The following is a 20,927-nucleotide window of genomic DNA, read 5'->3' as shown; positions in this document are numbered from 1 at the left end:
GGTTAGATTTGGTGTCAGGAAGTATTAGGTTCAAATCCTACCCCTGATACTTATTTTCTGCGTGACCTTGGGCATTGTCATTTAAGCTCTCCAATTCAGTTTTCCACATCTGTAAAATGGAGGTAATAGTACCTGGACTCTCTACCTTATAGGGTTGTTGTGTGGCATGAATGAAATATACACAAAGTGCTATATACATGTCAGTTGTTTTTATTCAATATTGTCACAAACATTTGTATATTAGAAGCAATTGGGGTGTCTGATTTGATTACAATGGAGAATACCCAGGAAATATCCCTAAGGAGTTGACTGAAACTCTTTAGTAATTTTGAGCTTAAGTGACTTACCCAAGGTAACAAGCATACTAAACTTCAGAAGACTGATTCAAACTCAAGCCTTTCTTACTTTAAACAGAACTTTGTATCTCCTGTGCCTTGCACCTCTATAACTATATAATATTTTTCCTTAGTATTAGGTATTTTGTTTATATAAATTTAGGAAAGAAGACAATCAGAGCAGTGATTAATTTGAAAAGAAATCTAATCTCAATTGTATTCTGAGACATTAATTGTGATGTTGGGCAAGTTATATAACCTTGCTGGGTGTCAGTTTAATCATGTATAAAATTAGAGGTTTAACTAGATGATTTCTGAGTGTGCTCTACAGTTATGAATTTATGGACTATATAGCAAATTTTTTATTTGTTTAATTCTAATTCACAAGACTCAAGGTTGAAGAGAACTTTGAAGACTATCTAGTCTGATTCTTCATTTTAGAGATTAGGAAAAAGGTTCAGAAAATTAATTGAATTGAGCAACATGCCTGAAGTCACACAAGGGGGAAATTGTTGAGCTGGAATCAAAATTCACATCTTCTGCATTTAAATCTGATGTTCTCTCAATTACAAAATATTGCAAACATCTGACCAACAGATAAATAACAATATCAGATTATAATTTTATTCAAATCCAATCTTACTTTAACTGATAAAAATGCTTTTGCCCTAGTAATTAATTATATATGTAGTTGACAAGATGGATAAATAGGCATTTTTTAAAATATGTTGATTTATTAAATTGGCTGTACACTACATATAAATTTTCAAGATTAAATTACCTTTCAAATAAACATTGTCCTGACTGCTTTAACTTCATTTAAAAATTGATACATTTTCATTTGAGATGTAATGTGGTATAGTACATAAAGAAAAGATCCCAGAGCCAGATTCAAATCTTGTCTCTAACACATATTGTTTTGTGACCTCTTTTTTTTTTTTTTTGCTTTTTGGAGGGCAGTTGGGGTTAAGTGACTTGTCCAAGGCCACATGGCTAGTTTTTGTGTTAAGTGTCTGAGGCCTGATTTGAACTCTGGTCCTCCTGACTCCAGGGCCAGTGCTCTATTCACTGCGCCACTTAGCAGCTCATGTTTTGTGAACTTCTTGATCAATTATTTCTCTATTATTTTTCATCACATACAGGCTAAGATTTCAACATTTGTGTGAATTCCATTGAAAAGTGTTTTGCTTTGTAGAGAAGGTTCCATGTATCTTTTTTAAGGTTTTTGTGAAATATTTTAAAGTTATGAAGAAAATATGAATTATTTCCCAATGAGGATGATATTTGCTTGTTGATTAAAGGTTTATTATTTTTGTTATTTTTTTAATGCCTGATGATTCTGTGATAAACTCATTGTACTCATAGGGATTCTAGTAATCAGTATTTGTGGAGATAAGTAGAGATGCTAAATGGACTATGTCCTTATTTCTTACCAATGTCCTTTATTACATTCATATTTAATGTTTACATCATGTTATCGCAAATTACATAGCAAAGGAAAAGTGCTTCGCAGGCAAGGCTCTACAAATGCTTTCAATTATTATTATTATAAATTTTACTTTATATTGTAAAATTGGGAAATGTTTTCTCTTAGTGTGGAGCAATCAAAGTTTGTAGTGGAGTCCCATTATATGAGAATGATGAAGGAATAACAATGAATTTATGGGCAACATTTTGAATGAAATGAAAACAAAGATAAAACTGACAGTCTAAACACATTTTCTAAATATTGAGCTAGTAAAGGTTTTAAACATTGATGACATAATTCTGACTACTCCTTATAAAACTATACATGTAAAAATACAATCCCCTTGACCTTTTTGTGCCATCTTTTTTTCTTAAAAAAAGACTGGTGGGGGGAAATGGTAATGTCTTGCTTCTACTTACACTTTATATATTTTATATGTATTTTGTATGTTGTTTTAATTAGAATGTGAACTGCTTGAAGGCAGAAACCATGTGTTTACCTTTCTTTATATCTCTAGCACTTAGTACACTACCAGACACATAGCAAGTAATTAATAAAAGCTTATTGACTGACTAAGGGACTGTCTGCCAAGTAAGCAATAATAAAATCCATTGCATTTAATAAATTGTCATTGTGTACTTGCTTCATTCAAGATAGACCACTCTGGTGGAAGATTAATACTCCACCTATGTTAGTTTGTTTATTGTTAGCTTAGCACAATAAAATTCAGCCCAAATCCATTCAACAAATATTTATTAAACACCTATTCTATTTAAAGTTCTATACTAGGTGCTAAGGGACAAAATTCAAAAGAAAAAAATAACATGGACCCTGTACAGATGGATCTTACATCTTTTAAAGTTCTAAGAGATTGCATCATCTAGATTTTTTAAAGTGCTGGATTTGGAGTGAGGAGACCAAGGTTTAATTCCTTGCTTTAATGTTTACTGTCTGTTAATCAAAGTTTTGTGGACTTAGAAAGTTGTTTCATTTTGTATTATTGTGATCATTATGAAATTTTTTCTCTGATTTTGTTCATTTGAAAATTCCAAAAAATTCTACTCACCGAAGTAAGAAAGGCAAGATTTTTTACAGAGGTACCCAAACTTGTTTAGCCTACCACTTCCTTAAAAAAAAATTAGCAGAGCCCTCCCAGAGGAGGTTCCAAAAAATCTTTTCTGATTCCTCTGAATCTATATTTTTCCTCATTTGTGATGGTATGTGATATTGTAATGGAATGTAATATTCCGTTACATTCACGTACCATAATTTATTCAGTCATTTTAAAATTGACATCTAGTGTCATGACTTTCTTTAGGTAGCTATTTCTTTTTAAAAATGTGGCAAATATTGGGGCGTCCAGGTAGCACAGAAAGTAAGAGCACCAGCTCCAGTGTTGAGAAGACCTGGAGATTGAATCCCAGGCTCAGACACTTAGCACCCACCCAGAAACACCTGGCCGTGTAACCTTGAGCAAGTTACTTAACCCCGATTATTTAAAAAAAAAAATGCGGCAAATATTTTAGAAGTGTGGTATAAATATGAGAGGCAATATGGCAAAGTGAGAGGAAAATTAGATTTGGAAGTCAGGCCTGGTTTTAACTCTCAGCTGTGTTGTGTAGTCTTTTGTGATCATGAGCAGATAACTTGGCCTCTCTGGGCCTCACTTTTCTCATCTGGAAAATCTCATGGAAGGAATAACCCTCGATGTGTCTTCTAGCACCAAGGGTATGGTTAGTATTCATCATCACTTACTAATAGTTTTATCCTTGGCTCATTTCATCAATGGCTACCTTAGGAATTGAGTGAAAATATGAATAATTCACTACAAAAGAAACCTAATGTTTGATGAATCACAGAGAACATGATGACTGTTTCAGTGAGGCCGCCTCCGGCATTTTTGAACAAAACTTAACTTGTGTGTTCTTTTAGAGGAGAATAATTTTTCTCTTTTTTTATCCAAAAATAAAATTTAAGGTACGTTTGTTATTAGAAATATTTTTTGAAAATGAGATCTATGAGCCCTAACAATGCATTCTGTGTTTTCTCTGAAACACGCATTTACATTTTCAGATAGCATTCAGATATTCTATTACATATGACTCGGCATGTAGCCACATATTATTGGATTAGAATCAGAGGTTCCCAAAGTGGGCTATGCCACTCCCTAGGGGGCGCAAGTCTGATAGGGAATGATGGTAGTAGCCTCAGTTGCAACTGAGGGTGGGGCATTGAATAAAAATAAGGAGTGGGTAGCATAAGAGGAGAAGAAAATTTCAAAAAACCTTTCATACATTTTTCATTTGTTGTGTAAAGGAGTTAAAGTCATAGTGATTACATTATTTTTCAAATAACACACAAAATGTAAGTTATAACTGATCAGCAATCAAGTCTGCCAACAGGTCTTAACGAATGATGTTGGCAGAGAAGCATGTTGCATTGTTGGGAAGTCCAGCATGCCTCAGTATGAATATATTCATGTAATTTGTTTATAATATAATACTATACAGTTAAGAGACATGATATTGTGTCATCAAAATTTAAATGCAGAAAAACATGAATTTATAACAAATTATTAAATTTGTTGTAATATGCATGGCTTAAAATATATATTTGATTTTTTGATGATGTAAATTTCAAAAATAAAGGGTTAAAAAAGTAGATTTCTGGGAGGGCTCTGCTAATTTTTTTTTAAGGAAGTGGTAGGCTAAACAAGTTTGGGAACCTCTGTAAAAAATCTTACCTTTCTTACTTCGGTGAGTAAAATGGACACACCTCACATACAAAGAGAATATTTAATGAAAAACCTTTATTTATGCATGTCAAAACTAACAAAAAAATCATTTCGTTCACACTGATGAAAACTTTGTAGAATATACTACCTTAGATTAAGTTTCTGAGTGGCACATGCTTCACTCCAGGCCCTTTTAAAGAAAAACTGCCTAAGATTCATGTCAATTTCTAATCCTGTTGTCAAAATTCATTTGATCCTTTCTAGAAAGATTAACTGTGGATGTGGACATAAATGAAATCTTACAAACTTAAAAATCAACTAGTAAAATTTCTTGATTTTATAGATGGAGAAACAGGTATAGAAAGGTTAAAGAACTTTCTATAGGTCACACAGATATGTTGGTAATCCAAAACCAGGTCCTATGTCTCTAAAACTAACACCATTTTTCTTGACATTATCCTGCCCTTTGGGCCTATCTAGACATTCTTGAGTAATTTTCCTTTAAAAGTTAAAGTCTCTCCTTACTTTTTGGAGTGTATATACCTGAAGGCTCTGTTAAGTCAAAAAAGATAGTTATGGTTGTAAAAGTTCAGTCATACAATTCTGTCCATACTAAATTCATGAATAAAACACATGCATACTAACAAAAGAAATACATTACCATATCTATATGTGTCTTCATTTGGTAAGATTCACTCTAGAGTTTCTTTCTCAAATGGCAACTTTACTGATGCACATTTGTCATGTCCCTTAAACCTTGGTATGTCCCAATGTGTTTTTTGCAGCTCGTGTTCATTGAGGACAGTGCAATGAGAAGAGAATCGCATGTTCTTTGAGTCTGTGCAAGAGAGATTATAGAAATCTCCACTTGGATTTTTAACTACATAGACGAGAAAGTGTTCAATATACACTGCATTTTCTTTTAGACCTTTACTTTCCAAAGTATACATTGCTCCCATTGGCTTCCTAGGGTAAACAAATAACATCACCCTCTATCTTCAGGGATTCACCAGTTTATATGAATTTTTCACCTCCAATAAATTATTCAATGTTTTTTATCCATAAGAACTTCTAGAGATAAAGATATAAAAATAATCCCTGCCTTCAAGAAACTTACAGTCCAACTGGGGAGAAAACATATAAAGAATATGATCAATCCATGATAAAAAGGGAACATGAAAAGTAATCTTAGAGAAGAAGATTTTAGCAGGTAGGGGGACATGGAAGGGACCCTGACAGAAGATAGAATTTGAGCTGAGTCGTGAAGGAAGCCAGAAATGTCAAGAGACAGAGGTAAAAATGGATGGCATCCCAAATATATGATGTTTCTCACTTCTAGATAAATCAAGTAGATTTTAATTCCAATATAAAAATGAGGAAGCTAAAGCCCAGGATTTCTCAAAGGCATACAGGTAGCATGTATCAGAGACAGATTGGAGTCAGGTCTTCTTACTTCAGAGTAAGTGCTTCTTCTACCCTTAGGTCTCTGTGAGTTTGTGAAAATAAAGAGAATAGGATCATTTGATCATGCCTTTAAATCTGCATCACCTCAGAGGAGAATGGACTCAATTTAGCGATTATTAATGCTCAAATTTCCTTTCATCAAAAGATTTAATCTTTATCATGATACATTAAAATGGTAAGTGTGAGATGGGTTGAGTGGGAGAAGGATATAGTGACTAAGAGTCTGTCATATTTTTACCGTGTCTTAGAGCAGCCCCCCAAACCTTTTCCATTTGGTCAATAAATAAATTGTTGTATTGAAAACATATCACACACACACACACACACACACACACACACACACACACACACTACAGAATAGTAGGACTCTTTAAATGAGCAACATATGGACTTTCAGAAGTGATTCTTAGAGCAATATGAACATGTAAATCCATTTACATTGAAATTAAAAAAATTTTAAATAACCCTAGAGAGACAAATATGCATTTATACATAACAAAGTATTTCACTTGTTTTTGTTTTTGTTTTTTGTCTTTTATTATTCAAAGCCAGGGGCAAGTGGAGAAATTCTGATGCCTGGTGGAAGTTTGGGGATATTGAGGAGGGAGCAAAGAAAGACTGAGAGAGATGTAGAAATGATGCCAAGGATAGGAAAGGACGTGGGAGACTTATGCTCCAAGCAGCCGCCAGGTTCTGTTATTGATTCTCAAAGAAAGAAGAGAAGAGGAATGTACACACCTGGTCACATATTCAGGAGAAAAAAGGAAAAAGCAATCAGACTTAGAGTTGACACTCACAGGCAAAATGAGAAAGTAACTACTGAATTTGCCTTATATATTCCACAAAGTTTTGGTCATTTGGGGGGGGCAGTTATTTTTTAGGCTTTTTGGAGGGGGGAAGGCAGAGCAATTGGGGTTAAGTGACTTGCCCAATTATCACATGGCTAGTAAGTGTTAAGTGTCTGAGGTCGGATTTGAACTCAGGTCCTCCTCACTCCAGGGCTGGTGCTCTGTACCTAGCTGCCCCACGAAATTTTTAAGTACATTAACGTTAGGTATCTATGAGGCAATTCCATTCAGAATCAATTCAGCAGATATTTATTGTGCAATTATAAAACTAGCATATGCAAATGAAACAGTTCCTGCCCAGAAGCAACTTTTATTTCTAGGGTGAAGAATGTGCAGATAAAATAACTTAATGCTCTTTTGTATTACAGTGCATTTATTGGATTTTATGTCCATGTAGCCTGCTACAACATTGACTTGATTTTCCTTAATGCACTTTTGTATAAGGGACTGTTTGTTGCTGTAGTGGTTTGCAAATCTTTTGAATTTAGCTCTTTAATATCTACTTTAATATTATATTATAATTTTCATATTTTCTATTGCTAAATATAAAAAAACATTTTATAATAAGACAAAAAATAGATTATTTATATAAGCAAATAAGTATTTGAGGGGAGACTAAACATGAACTGATGACGAAATCAGAAAAGATTTGATAAAGAATACTGTAACTGAGCTGAGCATTTTATGGAGAAGAATGGAGAGGTAGAGTTTTGGAGACAATATAGTCTTGTTTGTGTATAAAATGCATGAAGTAGAACAATATGCAACAAGTCTGGAAATGTATATTGGTGACAGATTGTGAAGGATTTTGAATGTCAGGATAGTTTGTATTTTATCATGAAGTCTGCAGGGAATTATTAGATATTTTTAAGCAAGAAGGCCACATAGTCAAACCTCACAAACCTTGAGGTTGAACCTCAGAGAAATTTGAAAGATTATTTTGCCAGCTATGGTGAAATGAAATTGAATCGAGGAGATAATGGAAGTAGGGACACTAATTAGGAGGCATTACAAGAGTCCAGGAAAGAAGTTATAGTGCTTAAAACTAACATAAGAAGTATGTGAATGGAGAGAATGGGATAGGTATGACACATGCTGCAGAGGTAGAAATGACCTGACTTGGCAACTCATTAACTATGACAATGTGGAACAATTAATGTTCAAGGATAACTCTAAATTTCTCAACCTGGGCTGTAGGAGAAAAACAGTATAAATTCTATTCCCAGAAGCCAGGGAAGATTTTGAAGAAACTTAGGGCACAATTCTTCCCCTGACATATAAAATACAGCCCCAGAAAAGTACACTACCAAGGTAAGTGAACTTATCCACAGCATTCAAAACTTCTTCATTTCCTGCAACCAATGGTTCCACGTACGGATGATGTGGTGGTGACTGATGGAGTGCCTGTGTTTTCTTGTTGTTAGTTGTTAGGCCAAAATTAGCACACACAGCAGAGAATTAGTCCACACTTTGTTGCTTCTCAGATTCAGAGGCTGCATTGAGTACACAAACAGAAAATCCTGCACCAACACTCCCTCCACTTTGGTCTTGGCTTGTAGTCTTTTCAAGTTGAAGAATTCACCTTGATGCTGTGTTTAGTCTCTTTGAACACCTTTGAAAACATAATGCTAAAAAGCACGCAGGTGAACACACATCCTTGTTTGCCTCCATTGCTTACTGGGAAAGCACAAAATCGTTGTCCATTATCTAAAATCTGGATAAGCACACCTTCATGAAATGAACATACCATGCTGATGAGCTTTGGAGGCAACAAGGAGAAAAACTTTCATATCCAAAGGACAACCAACAAGAATAGCTTAGAGTTGTTCTTTGTTTATATGAAAATCCATGAGAAATTTAGGCTGTGATTAGTCTAAAAAACAAAGGCAATAGATTATCACTTCAAAATTACAAATCCTACAAAGATAAGCCTAAGTGTAAAAAAATGCTTTGACTTTCAGCACAAAAGGAAGCAGTTGAATCATTCTTTCAAAGAACCAGAAGTGAATATTCAATAAACAACTGAAAAAAAAGGAAAAAAGTTAAATATTTTCAAATAGCAATTAAATACTAAGAAATGAAATGTTTGTTTTCATGTGGCTAGGGCTAGACAAAATCACAAATGTGAGGTGATGAGTCTTTTGGTTTATTTTTTTTTTTAATTTGCTTTAATAGTGATACTGATGGGGGACGGGATCCCAATAGGTTCAGCAGGAATTCTGATCTTATCTAAGACCAGAAAACCTGCAATATCATCTGGAAAGAATTCACGGTCTCAGGCTTGATTGGAGTGAGAGTTGTAGAAGTTTATTGTTACGCTTCCATGAGAAGCGTGCAAGAGTCCTTTAGGGGACCTGCGAGTGAGAGGGGTACATGCTTTTACCTTTAAAGGGTAGGGCTGCCATTGTCAGGGCTGACCAGAAGGGAGGGGCCTCAGTGCATAGACAAAGGTCAGAGCTGACCAAGAGGAGCATGTGTATAGATAGTTTGGATAAGATTTGGGCCAGGTTGAAGGAGACAAAAGGCAAGGACAAAGGAGGGTGTGGGCCAGGCCCAGAAGAAATGAAGAGATTAAGTAAGAAAAAAGGGGTCACAGGGTGTTGCCTAGATGGAGTGTGGGATAAGGAGAAGGGGCAGAGCTCAAGGGTGGGAAAGGACAAATTGCAGTTACAACTTCACAGACTGGTTTTACAAGTTGGTTTCACAAATTAACATAGACCCCAGGTACCCCATCATCCCCCCCCTTAAACAGATGGGGCCCAAATTCATTTGGGGCAGGGGCGACGGTCTCATCTTGAACTGCTTCCAGCTGGGAAGGGATGTAGAGCTGTCCCTGCCTCTCAGGGTCCCATCCTTCAAGGGGTGGGGTTGGTGGCCAATGTCCGGAATTTGGCCAACACCAGATCCGAGGGGTAGCGACTTCGGGTAAAGGTTGATATCCAGCCTGAGCAATCAACTGCAGATGGAAAGCACTGAGCCTAGAAGAGACAAACTTGGCAAGGGGGTTAAGCAGACAAGGACCAGGAAAGGGGCCAGTATAGGGAAAAGCCAGGACCACCATGAGGAAGAGGAGGAACCTGGTGCCCTAAGGGCTTCATGAAGTTCTTCCATCCAATTGGCCTTTTCCAGTATATTTTTGGTGCGGAGTTCTACCTGTCAGGAATTATTGATTATACATGCAGCAGGAGGTGTTAGCTAGGGCACAAACACCCCCACCAGAGGCCAGCAGATAATCTAAGGCTATGATTTTAGAACATTGTCTTTAACTCATTTTAAAGGAGAAGTGCTGGGCTTAGTGATGTTATAACTAGTCAGAGGGGGTGCGGGAAATCCCAGGGAGCACATACCTCGCCCTGAGAATTCACACCCTCTGGCCCACCCATCCCATAAAGAAAGGAATATCCTTGGGGAGCACAAATGGGGCTGTTCGTTGTAGGCCTTGAACATGGAGGCTCCATGGGTCAGTTAGATCACATGACAATGTTCCTAGCAGAAGAGTCACCTGCAAGTGAAGGGTGCTGAGCCTAAAAAGACACAAATCTAGCAAAAAGATTAAAACAAACAAGGGCCAAAAAGGAGTAAGAAAAAAGTGACCAGAAGTGGGGTGAGTATGGGCTAGCATAACCCATTACTCAGACTATTTCACTGTCCTTTATATTTTCCCATAGAGTAGGGCTTTCAAAATCCCGCTAGAGATTTAAAATTTTTTCTAAAAGTATTTTCCCTTCTTTTAAAACAGTTTAAGATTGATAAAACTTTTAGAATGATCTTAAGCAGTTTGCATAACTTTCTGCACATGTTCTAATCCTAGATGAAAATAATATTAACTTTCCAGTAGGCTAACATGAAAGAGCTCACATCTTTTACTGACTCATTGCTCTGATCACAGAAACCTGCTATAGAAGGAAAAAACAGGGACCCGTGACATTCCAAATATGTCAGGATAAAACATCCTTGATTCTGTTTAAATTCAGGTTAGTTACAGATATCCAACCATGCAGTATCCATTCTATCTCAATTCTAGACTCAGGAATAGGTGGGGAACATTCCTTTTCAAAGGAACCCCATAAGTAAACTGAGCCAGGAGGGATCCCATCCCAGACGGAGGCTAAGATTATCCCTCCAGCCTTTACCAAATGCAGGCTTCCACCTGTCCACAGTACAGGCTCTGAGTAGCTTATGGCATTTTCTCAGATACTGATTTAATGCAGATAATATACCCAAATTCGAACTCAAAATAAAATTTAGTTATGGTCCCAAATGCCTTTTACCTTAAACAACAAGCCTCAACAATCACAGCTTAGAGCCAGTTATAATTATTTCTATTCTCTTGTAGCTGCCATAAGCAATAAAGATTTATCAGGTCCCACAACTGTAAGGAATTCCATTTACCATCTTTCCTTCTGAAATCTAGAAGCCAACTGATAAAAATCCTTTTTAATCCTTGAACCTTTTTAGCAAGTTAGGTTCATTTAAAAACTACATGACTAAAACTGTTCCTTTCCCAGTGACCTTGCTTAACAGAGATATTTTCCAGGGGATTTGGCAGTATTACTTCCCTTTTAAACTGACAGACTTGGAAGCTTAAGATTTTCCCAAATTACAATAATCCAAAACTTTAAGAGAGATTGCTTCTCATACAGCATAGATAGTACAGATGTTTACCAGTAATGATATCATCTTAAATTTGAACTTTAAAAATAAATGAATTACCAATCTGATGACCTTAAAACTCCACATGAAGTTATACTAAACTAAAATCTTTTTTTTGATGCCAAATGACCAAGCAACTTATAATCACTGCATATTTCCAGAATAGCCAAAAAGTTAAATGGACAGTCAGCTATCACAGTAAATATCAGCAGTATTATTACTACTGGTTTGTATCCCACATATAAGAGCTTTAAACCATCAGATATTATAACATAAAAAATCCAATTCACATGAAATAAACATTGTAACATAGGGTTAGCAGAACTGATAAAGTAACATAGCTAGTTTTACACAACTTTTTCTCCATCTTTTAGTTTCAACAAAATTCAGATTAATAGCTGCTTTATGTCACTCAATTTTTACAGTATAAAAGGACTTTACAATTTAGAGATTCCATAATAGAACAATGATATTATGACATTAATTGCATTTCCAATTCATCACATACCAAAATTATTGATAGAAAATTAGGCTTACCAAGTGCAGAGGCTTTTCTCCTCTCCCCACAGTTGCAGAGCTTGGTTGTGCACCCCGGGGTTTCTATATAGCTGCTATGCCTCCCCTCAATATGTTTTAAGCTGTTCCAACTTTTACTCCAATAAATTTTATGTGTCCACTCCTTAGAAACTTCTTTGAAAGTGTTAGCTTTGACTTCCCTAGCAAGGGGAGAGGGAGTGGTGCCTACTCCTTTATCCCAGTTCTAGAGAACCCCAAAACCTCACCTTATGTATCAAATTTTAGAAAACATTCCAATTTGCCTAAATGCCAAATAGTAAAATGAATTCTGACTTTTCCTTAGCATCAAATTAGGAGTGACACTTTTCAAAAATGACCAGAATGCATTCAGTTGCCTTTTAGTTGCATTCTGTTACACAAAACTTTCCTCTTTTAGGTGAGGCAGGAAATAGTTAAATGTTAAGTCTACCTGCCTCTTTGTTCTGAGGGAGAAGATTCCCTCCCTTTCTTATCACCTTCTCCTCACTCCACTTGGCCAGAGTGGAATAAAGAGGAGATTTTCAAACTTTTAAAGATCTTAAAACTTCTGTTCACAAACAAGACAATATTTTGCTCTCTTTCTCTCCCTTTCCAGTCTGCATTCAGTAGCAGGGGAAAGAAGGAGGGAAAGAGATACAGCATTTTAAAGGAATGTCCTGCAGTTGCAGTTTAAAGCTTAGAGATGTCAGACCATTCACACACACTCATTCACAGAGAGAGAGAGAGAGAGAGAGAGAGAGAGAAGCTGACAGGAAGGTTCAAAAGCTCACAAAGGATTTCTGGAACCCTCAGCACAAATCACATTTTCTTGGCCCTCAGATAGATGCCAATTGGGGCCAGGTAAGATTGCTTTGAGATAGCCTAGGCACAGACCCCCAAGTGTAGGGGAAAGCCAGCCCATCCTTTCTCCTTGAGGTCTTGAAGACTGAGTGTTTTTCAGTTGTATAAAAGATATCCTAGGGGTGAGTCTCTTGGGGTATGGAGGGAGATTGACCCATCCTTTCCCGACTCCCCAGTCAGAATCACTTGTAGTCATCTGCTTTTCTGTGACATCTCACATGAAAAGCCTTGCCTAAAAAAATATATGTGTATATTTTTTTAGACACGGAGACACTTGTCCCTAGACAGGGCATCCCCCATCCATGCGGGATGTGTCCGGGGTCTATTAAAAAATAGACTGGATTCCAGTCTCAGACTGGAATCATCCGATCAAGCCTTCCTAGGTGCTTGAAAGAACCCGACTACAGGACAAGAGGGAGGAGGTAAAGGAGCTTACCGGTACTCTAAGAAAGCTTGAGACCACAGACTATCCTGGCTGGTTTGCCAAAATGATGGGGGATGGGATCCCAATTGGTTCAGCAGGAACCCTAATCTCATCCAAGACCAGGAAACCTGCAAGGGCATCTGGAAAGAATTCAGGTCACCCTTGCTTGGAGTTAGAGTTGTAGAAGTTTATTGTTACACCATTACAGTGGGCAAGAGTCCTTTAGGGGACCTGCGAGTGAGAGGGGTACATGCTTTTACCTTTAAAGGGTAGGGCTGCCATTGTCAGGGCTGACCAGAAGGGAGGGGCCTCAGTGCATAGACAAAGGTCAGAGCTGACCAAGAGGAGAATGTGAATAGATAGTTTGGATAAGATTTGGGCCAGATTGAAGGAGACAAAAGGCAAGGACAAAGGAGGGTGTGGGCCAGGCCCATAAGAAATGAAGAAATTAAGTAAGAACAAAAGGGGTCACAGGGTGTTGCCTAGGTAGAGTGTGGGAGAGGGAGAAGGGGCAGAGCTCAAGGGTGGGAAAGGACAAATTACAACTTCACAGACTGGTTTTACAAGTTGGTTTGACCTAGAGCCCACGTACCCCATCAAAACCAATGATAAAAAAAAAATCTTTAAACATTGGTATTAAGAAATTTAAAAGCATCATTGAGCTATGGAATATGAGAAAATATTTCTAAAAAGAGAATTAGAAGGGAGACAAGGGGAAGAATAGGATTAATATCTCAGCCACAACAAACAGGTTCATTCCTTCATTAGTAAATCAATATCACCTGTAGTGGGATAATGCTAGAGGATTCCTCTCCCTCAGTCAAAAGGGGAGAAGACAGAATAAGGAAGGTCAGGGAAAGAAAAAAACTGGTCAAGATTTAAGAAGAAAGGTGGATGAAAGGTGTTCAATTTCTTATCCTGCCTTTGGGACTCAGAAAGCAAGGATAGACTTTTGGGAGTAGAAAGGGGGCCAGATCTCAGAGGGTTAGGAGTTTGTTGTCTGTCATACCAAAATAGGATTGCCATAAAGAAAAAACTTTATCAGCTTTATGAGACTACATAAACATAAGTATGTTATTATTTTATGTGAAAGTGTTTTGAAAATTATAGTGCTTTGTGTCTGCATTAAAAAGCACTTAATGAGTGAAGGAACAAAAATTGAGAATTGCTTTTCCTACAAATTCACTTTTCAATTACCAAACTGTTCCCTAGAATTAGACGTGATATTTTGAATGACCTCTCAAGCCATCTACAGCTTAACTATGAAACACATGTTGCTGGCATTTCTTAGGATGTTTCACTTTTTTGAGAGAAGTAATCAAAGGCTAAAACTATCTCAGTAAAATCCACTGTCCTAGAAAAAGATATAACTAATGACCTGAAGAAGATAATAACATTATCAAAACAACAGGAATTAAAAACAGCTTTGGCAGCAGCAAAGAAGCCTCACTATTTTAGACTAGTGAAAAAAGTTTAGAAAAGCAAAGCAATAAGATAATTCAATAATTACAGTCAATCTATAAGCATTTATTAGACTTCTTATTACACTAGGCACTGTGCTAAGCATTAAATATACAAAGAAAGGCAAAAGTCAGTCCCTGCTCTCGAAGAGCTCAGAAGTATTTAGTGGTGGAAGCCTCCAGCCAAGCTCCTGAGAAAGGTATCAGTTGGTAGGAGGGAGGAAAAAACTAGGGAAAAGGAGAATATCTCAGCTTCAGCATGAGTCTCTTCTGCCCCCTCCTCTTGACTAAAAGAGAACTTGTGACTTTGGGAGGGTCAGAAGATTTGGACATTTTCATCATTGTGCTAGCGGTGTCTCCAGGAGAGCATAGCATTACATGGGTGCTTTGGAAGAGGAGATATAAAACCCCATTCATACAAGTAACTTATACTTTTGCTCAGGAGATATAAGGTACACACACTGGAAATTAATACTATACTATATACATAATGGTTTGTGACTAATAGCTAAATTGAACTTATTAAGTTCCAATATCATGTAGGAAAATAGTCAAGGAACCTATGACTTATAAAGTGTTCAGCAGTTTGACAATAAGAAATTATATGAATGGCTGCAAAAACAAATTTAAATTAATATTAATAGAGTGAGCAATGCTATACTAGATTATTGCAAACCACTTTTATCAGTGCCTTGGAGGAAGACATAGATGACATGTTCTCTTAGATGATACAGAACTATAGAGGTTAATTGATATATTAAGTGTCAGAATCATTATCCAGGCAAATCCTAATAGATTAGAATGATGGGGCAAATCTAATAAGACTGAATGTAATAACGATAAATGTAGAAAGCTTCCCATTTCTGTTTTGAAAAATGATGTCACTATGGAAGTAAAAGGTAGAACACAGAGGTGGGAACCAATAAATAATGTAATTAAGACCTAGTGGAATATCAGCCATGTAAATTAAACCCCCTGCTAAATTAATGAGCCCTTCTCGTGCATTAATAGAAGCATATAAGGAAAAATGAGAAAGGTTATAGCCCTGATGAATGCTATCTTGGTTCTGACCATTACTGGCATATGATTTGAGGTTCTGGGCACTATATTTTTGATACTCTAAGTATGTTCAGAGGACAGTGATTAGTACTGCAGAAGTACTTAAAACTATGACATGAGAGGATGGGTTGAAGAAAATGAGGTTGTTTTTCTAAAGTGCTTCTGGGAAAGGCACTTAACTTCTATGATTCAGGCAACTAGATCTGTATGATTATAAATTAGAGAAGCTTTGGGATTTGAGTAGGTAAAGGAAGTACTCCCACAGGGGTTCCCATAGCTACAAAAGAATGCATTTGCAAGGCTATTGGGAAGGGGACTAGCCTTGTTCTGGTTGGCTTCAGAGATAATTAGAAAAAAATTGGTGGCAGTTTCAGAGAGGCAGATGTTAGTTTGATATAAGAAAAATGTTCCTAACAACTCAAGATACCCAAAATGGAATTGACTTCCTTGTGATGTAGTGCAAAATGTCATAATTGGCAGATTCTTGTCTTGTCCAAGTGACAAATTGGCCATATGCCTTGCTTTTCTCTCTGAATTCCTATCTTGAAGTAATTTGAGTACTTTTAAACATCATTCCAAGAGTGTATTTCAGAAGGGAGGAAATAATCAAAATAAAGGTTAAATTCAAAAGTTTATATAAGGAGGTTTTGAATTTTGCCCATGAATTTCATTTATTCCTGGCCAAAATATAGAATTTCACTGAGAATTGTATAAATTGGCTGAGAAAAAAATGCTATATTTATATTGTGATAGATAAAAAATGTACAGACACTTTAATATATCCAAGTTGACAGAAGCCAATATATTGGAAAAAATAACTCATGTTCTCTTATGAATTCACAAAAGGTAATTTATGAATTAAATAATGTTTTTTAAAGTTTCTTCAGTTTTTAATGAATAATGTGTCAAAGAATGACAAAAATTTGCTGCCTTAGAGAGAAATGCATTTTTTATCAAAGATAGCTTTCTTTTATTGGAATTTCTTCTCAATGGATTAATTAAACCATACAAATCAGGTTTCTAATGCTAATAAGCTTGTTTAAGCAAAAAAACGCTAATGGGATTCCTTCATTTGCTTGCAGATTTTCAGACGTTGCTGGTTGGTTTTCAAGAAAGCATCCAGCAAAGGACCCAGAAGGCTCGAAAAATTTCCAGATGAAAAGGCAGCTTATTTCAGAAACTTTCATAAGGTAAGTCATAGTTTTCTGAGGCCATGGGGAATAATTGAACCTTTGACAGCAACTGGTGGAGAAATTTCTTTTGATAGATGAAATCTGCAGAGGCAAAAATACCATCACCAGGATAAAATGTCCCCATTCTGATAAAGTGTAAAAGTTATTTTTTCCCCTTTCCTTTAATCATCTGGTCTGAATGCCAGTAGTATCTTTGGAAAATGAAAGACCTAGTTTTATTGCTACTTTACAAAATGAGATGACTCATCAGTAAACCAGATCATTTGTAAAGGTGCTGAGTAGTCACATTCCTTTTGTTCATGTTAATTGTGAATTTGTTACTTTGGTTTTAACTATAAGCAGTGCTTGAGTTCTACAACATTTTAGCAATGTTCTTTATATGATGAGGACTCCATTTCTTCCTCCCATCATTTTTCCAGCATCAACTCTTATGAACATTTACTAAATTCACATCATAGATTGTCTCTAGTGACACAAAATCCTCCCTGGTCATTGCAGTGATCTGGTGTGTATAGCTCTCTATCCTGGGTACCACTCCCTTTTTGTTTTTGTCATCCTTTGGCAGGAGGGCCCTATCATTGACAATAAGAGTTGGTATCTTTGGACTTCAAAAACTTCCATTGTATATAGCAAGGCAATTAAAGTCCAGTGCCTTCTGTTAACCAGCAATTAAAAACCTATAGCTAGGATAATATTGAATTGCTAAGTGGCAAAGTACATAGAGTACTAAGCCTGGAGTCAGGAGATCTTGAGTTCAATTGTCACCTCAGGTACTTATCATCTGTGTGATCCTGGGCAAGTCACCTAACCTTGTTCGCCTTGATTTCCTCAGCTGTAAAATTAGCTGGGGAAGGAAGTGGCAAATTACTCCAAGGTCTTTGCCAAGGAAACCCCAGAGAGGATCTTAGTGTCAAATACAATTGAAACAACTTACAACCTGTAAACAGTAGATAACCTGTAGAAAGTTTGTTGCTGAGTGGCACTTTAGACAATTGTTATAGGTAGTCTCCCTCTGCCTTTACTTCCCCCTTTTTTCTCTTATTTCTTCTCTCTTACATTCTCTTCTGTTCCTTTCTGTTCTTCCTCTTTATTTTTTTCCTAATTTTAAACTAAAAGTATTGTGCACAAGCACGGCTTACCTCTGGTAGTGACATTGAGGTTAAAGAAATGTCTTATCCTTGGTCTAGGCTAGAGTCTGATTTGAAATCACTAGCAGTATACTTAAACCGTCAAGTCAACAGGTGAACCTTACCACTGAGTTACTCTGTAAATAACCAATAAGTCATTGGCCAGAGGCTAATGTTTTGAGTTTGGATGACGAATGCCAAATTCATACAAGTAAGTTATAAAGAAGCAATGCTCCCAGCAAAAACAACCATGGCTTTTCTTTGGTTTTTCTGTTTCTTCCTAGTGTGTTGTCAAAGAGGAGGAGAAAACTGGAACCAATAGAGGGGATTTTAATATCATGGTTTCTCAACAGAAAGTAATGGCATAGATTTCATTGACTTATAAGCAAGGTTCCCCAAAGCACCTTAACAACTGGAATCATCACACACAGCCCCTAAAATATTACTTTTATCATGTTGGGATTATGAAGATTGATGTTTTATTATTGAAACTTACTCCTGATAACCTGGAGTGGACTAATTTAGTTTGAAAATGATTTAGGAAACCCTAAGGAATTTTAACTTATTCTGACTGTTGCAATCAATTGTGAAGGAAAACACTGATGTTAAATTAGCCCTTCCCTGTTAAACAGTGGAGCATGAGTCCTCGTGGAGAGCAAATATTAGGGGCTATTTCAGGAGAAGTAAACTGGGATATTTTTTTTTTGCCCTTTTAAAAAATAGTGGGTTTTTTTTTTTAATTTTACGTTGATAAGTAACACGTTCTGGTGGATGAAGATAAATCCAGCTTCAAAGTCTCACTCCTTACACATAAAATTTATGTGACTCCATCAAGTCACTTAACATCTCAGTGCCCCAGGCAACTTTCAAAGATTATAAATTTCAGAGCTTATGACATTGGCATGGGTAAAGGAGATTTTTGCACCAATAGTTCCCTATACCAATGAAATAATGGACCAAGTGAAAACAACTATATGTGGACAACAGATAGATACATAAATACATATATATATATGTGTATATATATATGTATAGAGAGAGAGACATAAATACATATATACATAGATATACAAAGATATATTTTGAGGGTTTTTTTTTAAGTTTTACTTCTTATTGCTTCTGTTGCCCTGACCCACAATAATAGCATAGCATCAACACCAACCATGAATTTAAAAATTTTATTTAAAAACTTTTAAAATTTTATACTTTTTGGTCTCTCTTACCTGAACCTTTCTGAATCTCACCTATTTCTTTTCCATTTGTAAGAAAAAGAATAACTTGTGTTTGTGTAAAGGTTAGTGTTTACAGAAAGTTCTACTTATACAATCTCATTAGACAACCTTCACAACAACTCAGTGAGATAGGAAATATATTATAACCCTTACTTTATAGATGAGGAAAGCTATTCTCAGAGAAATGTAATGATTTACCCACAAGGATCTACTAACATGCAAAGCCAGGACAAAAAACGAATTCTTCTGACTATAAAGCTTTTATTCATTACGCTAAACTCTACAGACTTATATGCTCTAATAGGCATAGCTGAAGCTGTATTCCACCATCCCTCCTCCTTTACACCGTTTTACTTTTCTCCTTCCCCAATATCTTATGTCTGTAATCTGCTTGCCTAAAATGATGTACAATGAATCTCCTCCTAAAAGAGGCACCAAACTACTTGTTCAAAGTCAAATACTTAATCCATTCACACAAATCTCTTACTTAGTAAAGAAGTAAAGAGTGCTTTTAAGTGTTATTTGACTTAAAAAAAAGAAGCTGCTAATACAATAGAGACTTTAACAATTCTAAAAATGAACTTCAAAACTATCAAGAAAAACATTAAATTTATATTGCTGGAAGGAGAGTCTCCAATTTGATATGCTTCCTGAAGGCAAGAATGTGTGATGTCAGTTAACAATGTAAAGCCTTCAAGAACCAGCAAGGTTTTATGTTCCATAAGGAAGACAGTTCCTTCAAATGATCCTTATAAATCATGTTCTCTGGATCTTTTACCACTCTGATTTCCCTCTTTTGGATATTATACACAAAGGCAGTAGAATTCTTCCCATTTGTTTTATTGCTTATGTTGAAAACTACTAAGGAACAAGGATGTTTATTAACTAGCTTGAGCAAGTCATTTAACTCTCTCTAGGCCTCAATTTTCTAATTTATGAGATGAGAGTATATGATTCCATGACCTCTAAGGTCTCTTAAGGCTCTAATATTTCTATTATTCTGTACTTTTAACACTTAATTGTGGAAAAGAATATATTATTAAGTGTCTGTCATGAATTCTGTACAAAGAGCTTCAGTTTGTGAAGTATGTTACACCAGGCTTGATATATGTGAGTTGAAAATCTTTTGTCTAATTTAGTGTGGAATGTAAATTGTTGTTGATCATGATGATGAGGCAGCATGGTGGTACAGAAACAAGAGGATTGGTCCTAGAATCATAAAGACATGGGTTTGAACCATGCCTCAGACACTTAGAGCCATGTTACTTAACTTCTCTATGTCTTAGCTTCCTCAACTTTAATCTCTAAGGTCAATTCCATCTCTTAATCTATGTTCCTGTGATTTTATGTTATCTCAGACATGTTTCATCTAGAGAGCTTCTCAGTGAGCTATCCCACTTCATACATTCTCTGTTACAGTCCAAATGTCTTTCCATGTTGGAAAAATTTACACCCTCACGTCTACCTCATAGAACTTCTATCTTCCTTCAAGTAAGCTCAGTTGACACCTTCTACATGAGGCCTTTAGTATTGCT

At 36.2% G+C, this 20,927-nt stretch overlaps 1 protein-coding gene across 1 annotated transcript in view; it reads left to right on the top strand.

Moving 5' to 3' along the window:
* DOK6 (docking protein 6) overlaps positions 1-20,927 on the top strand; it is a 515,077-nt gene that overhangs the window by 48,925 nt on the left and 445,225 nt on the right. Inside the window, exon 2 of the mRNA XM_069099566.1 lies at positions 16,923-17,030. Within this exon, the coding sequence (XP_068955667.1) occupies positions 16,923-17,030 (108 nt within the window). The remainder of the gene's footprint in view (positions 1-16,922; positions 17,031-20,927) is intronic.

This window comes from Petaurus breviceps, unplaced genomic scaffold (assembly GCF_028583685.1).
Source record: "Petaurus breviceps papuanus isolate PSGF00001 unplaced genomic scaffold, PetGlider_PUasm1.0 38, whole genome shotgun sequence".
NCBI lineage: Eukaryota > Metazoa > Chordata > Mammalia > Diprotodontia > Petauridae > Petaurus > Petaurus breviceps.
The sequence above is the reverse complement of the archived record's forward strand: the minus strand, read 5'-3'. Positions and strand labels throughout refer to the sequence as shown.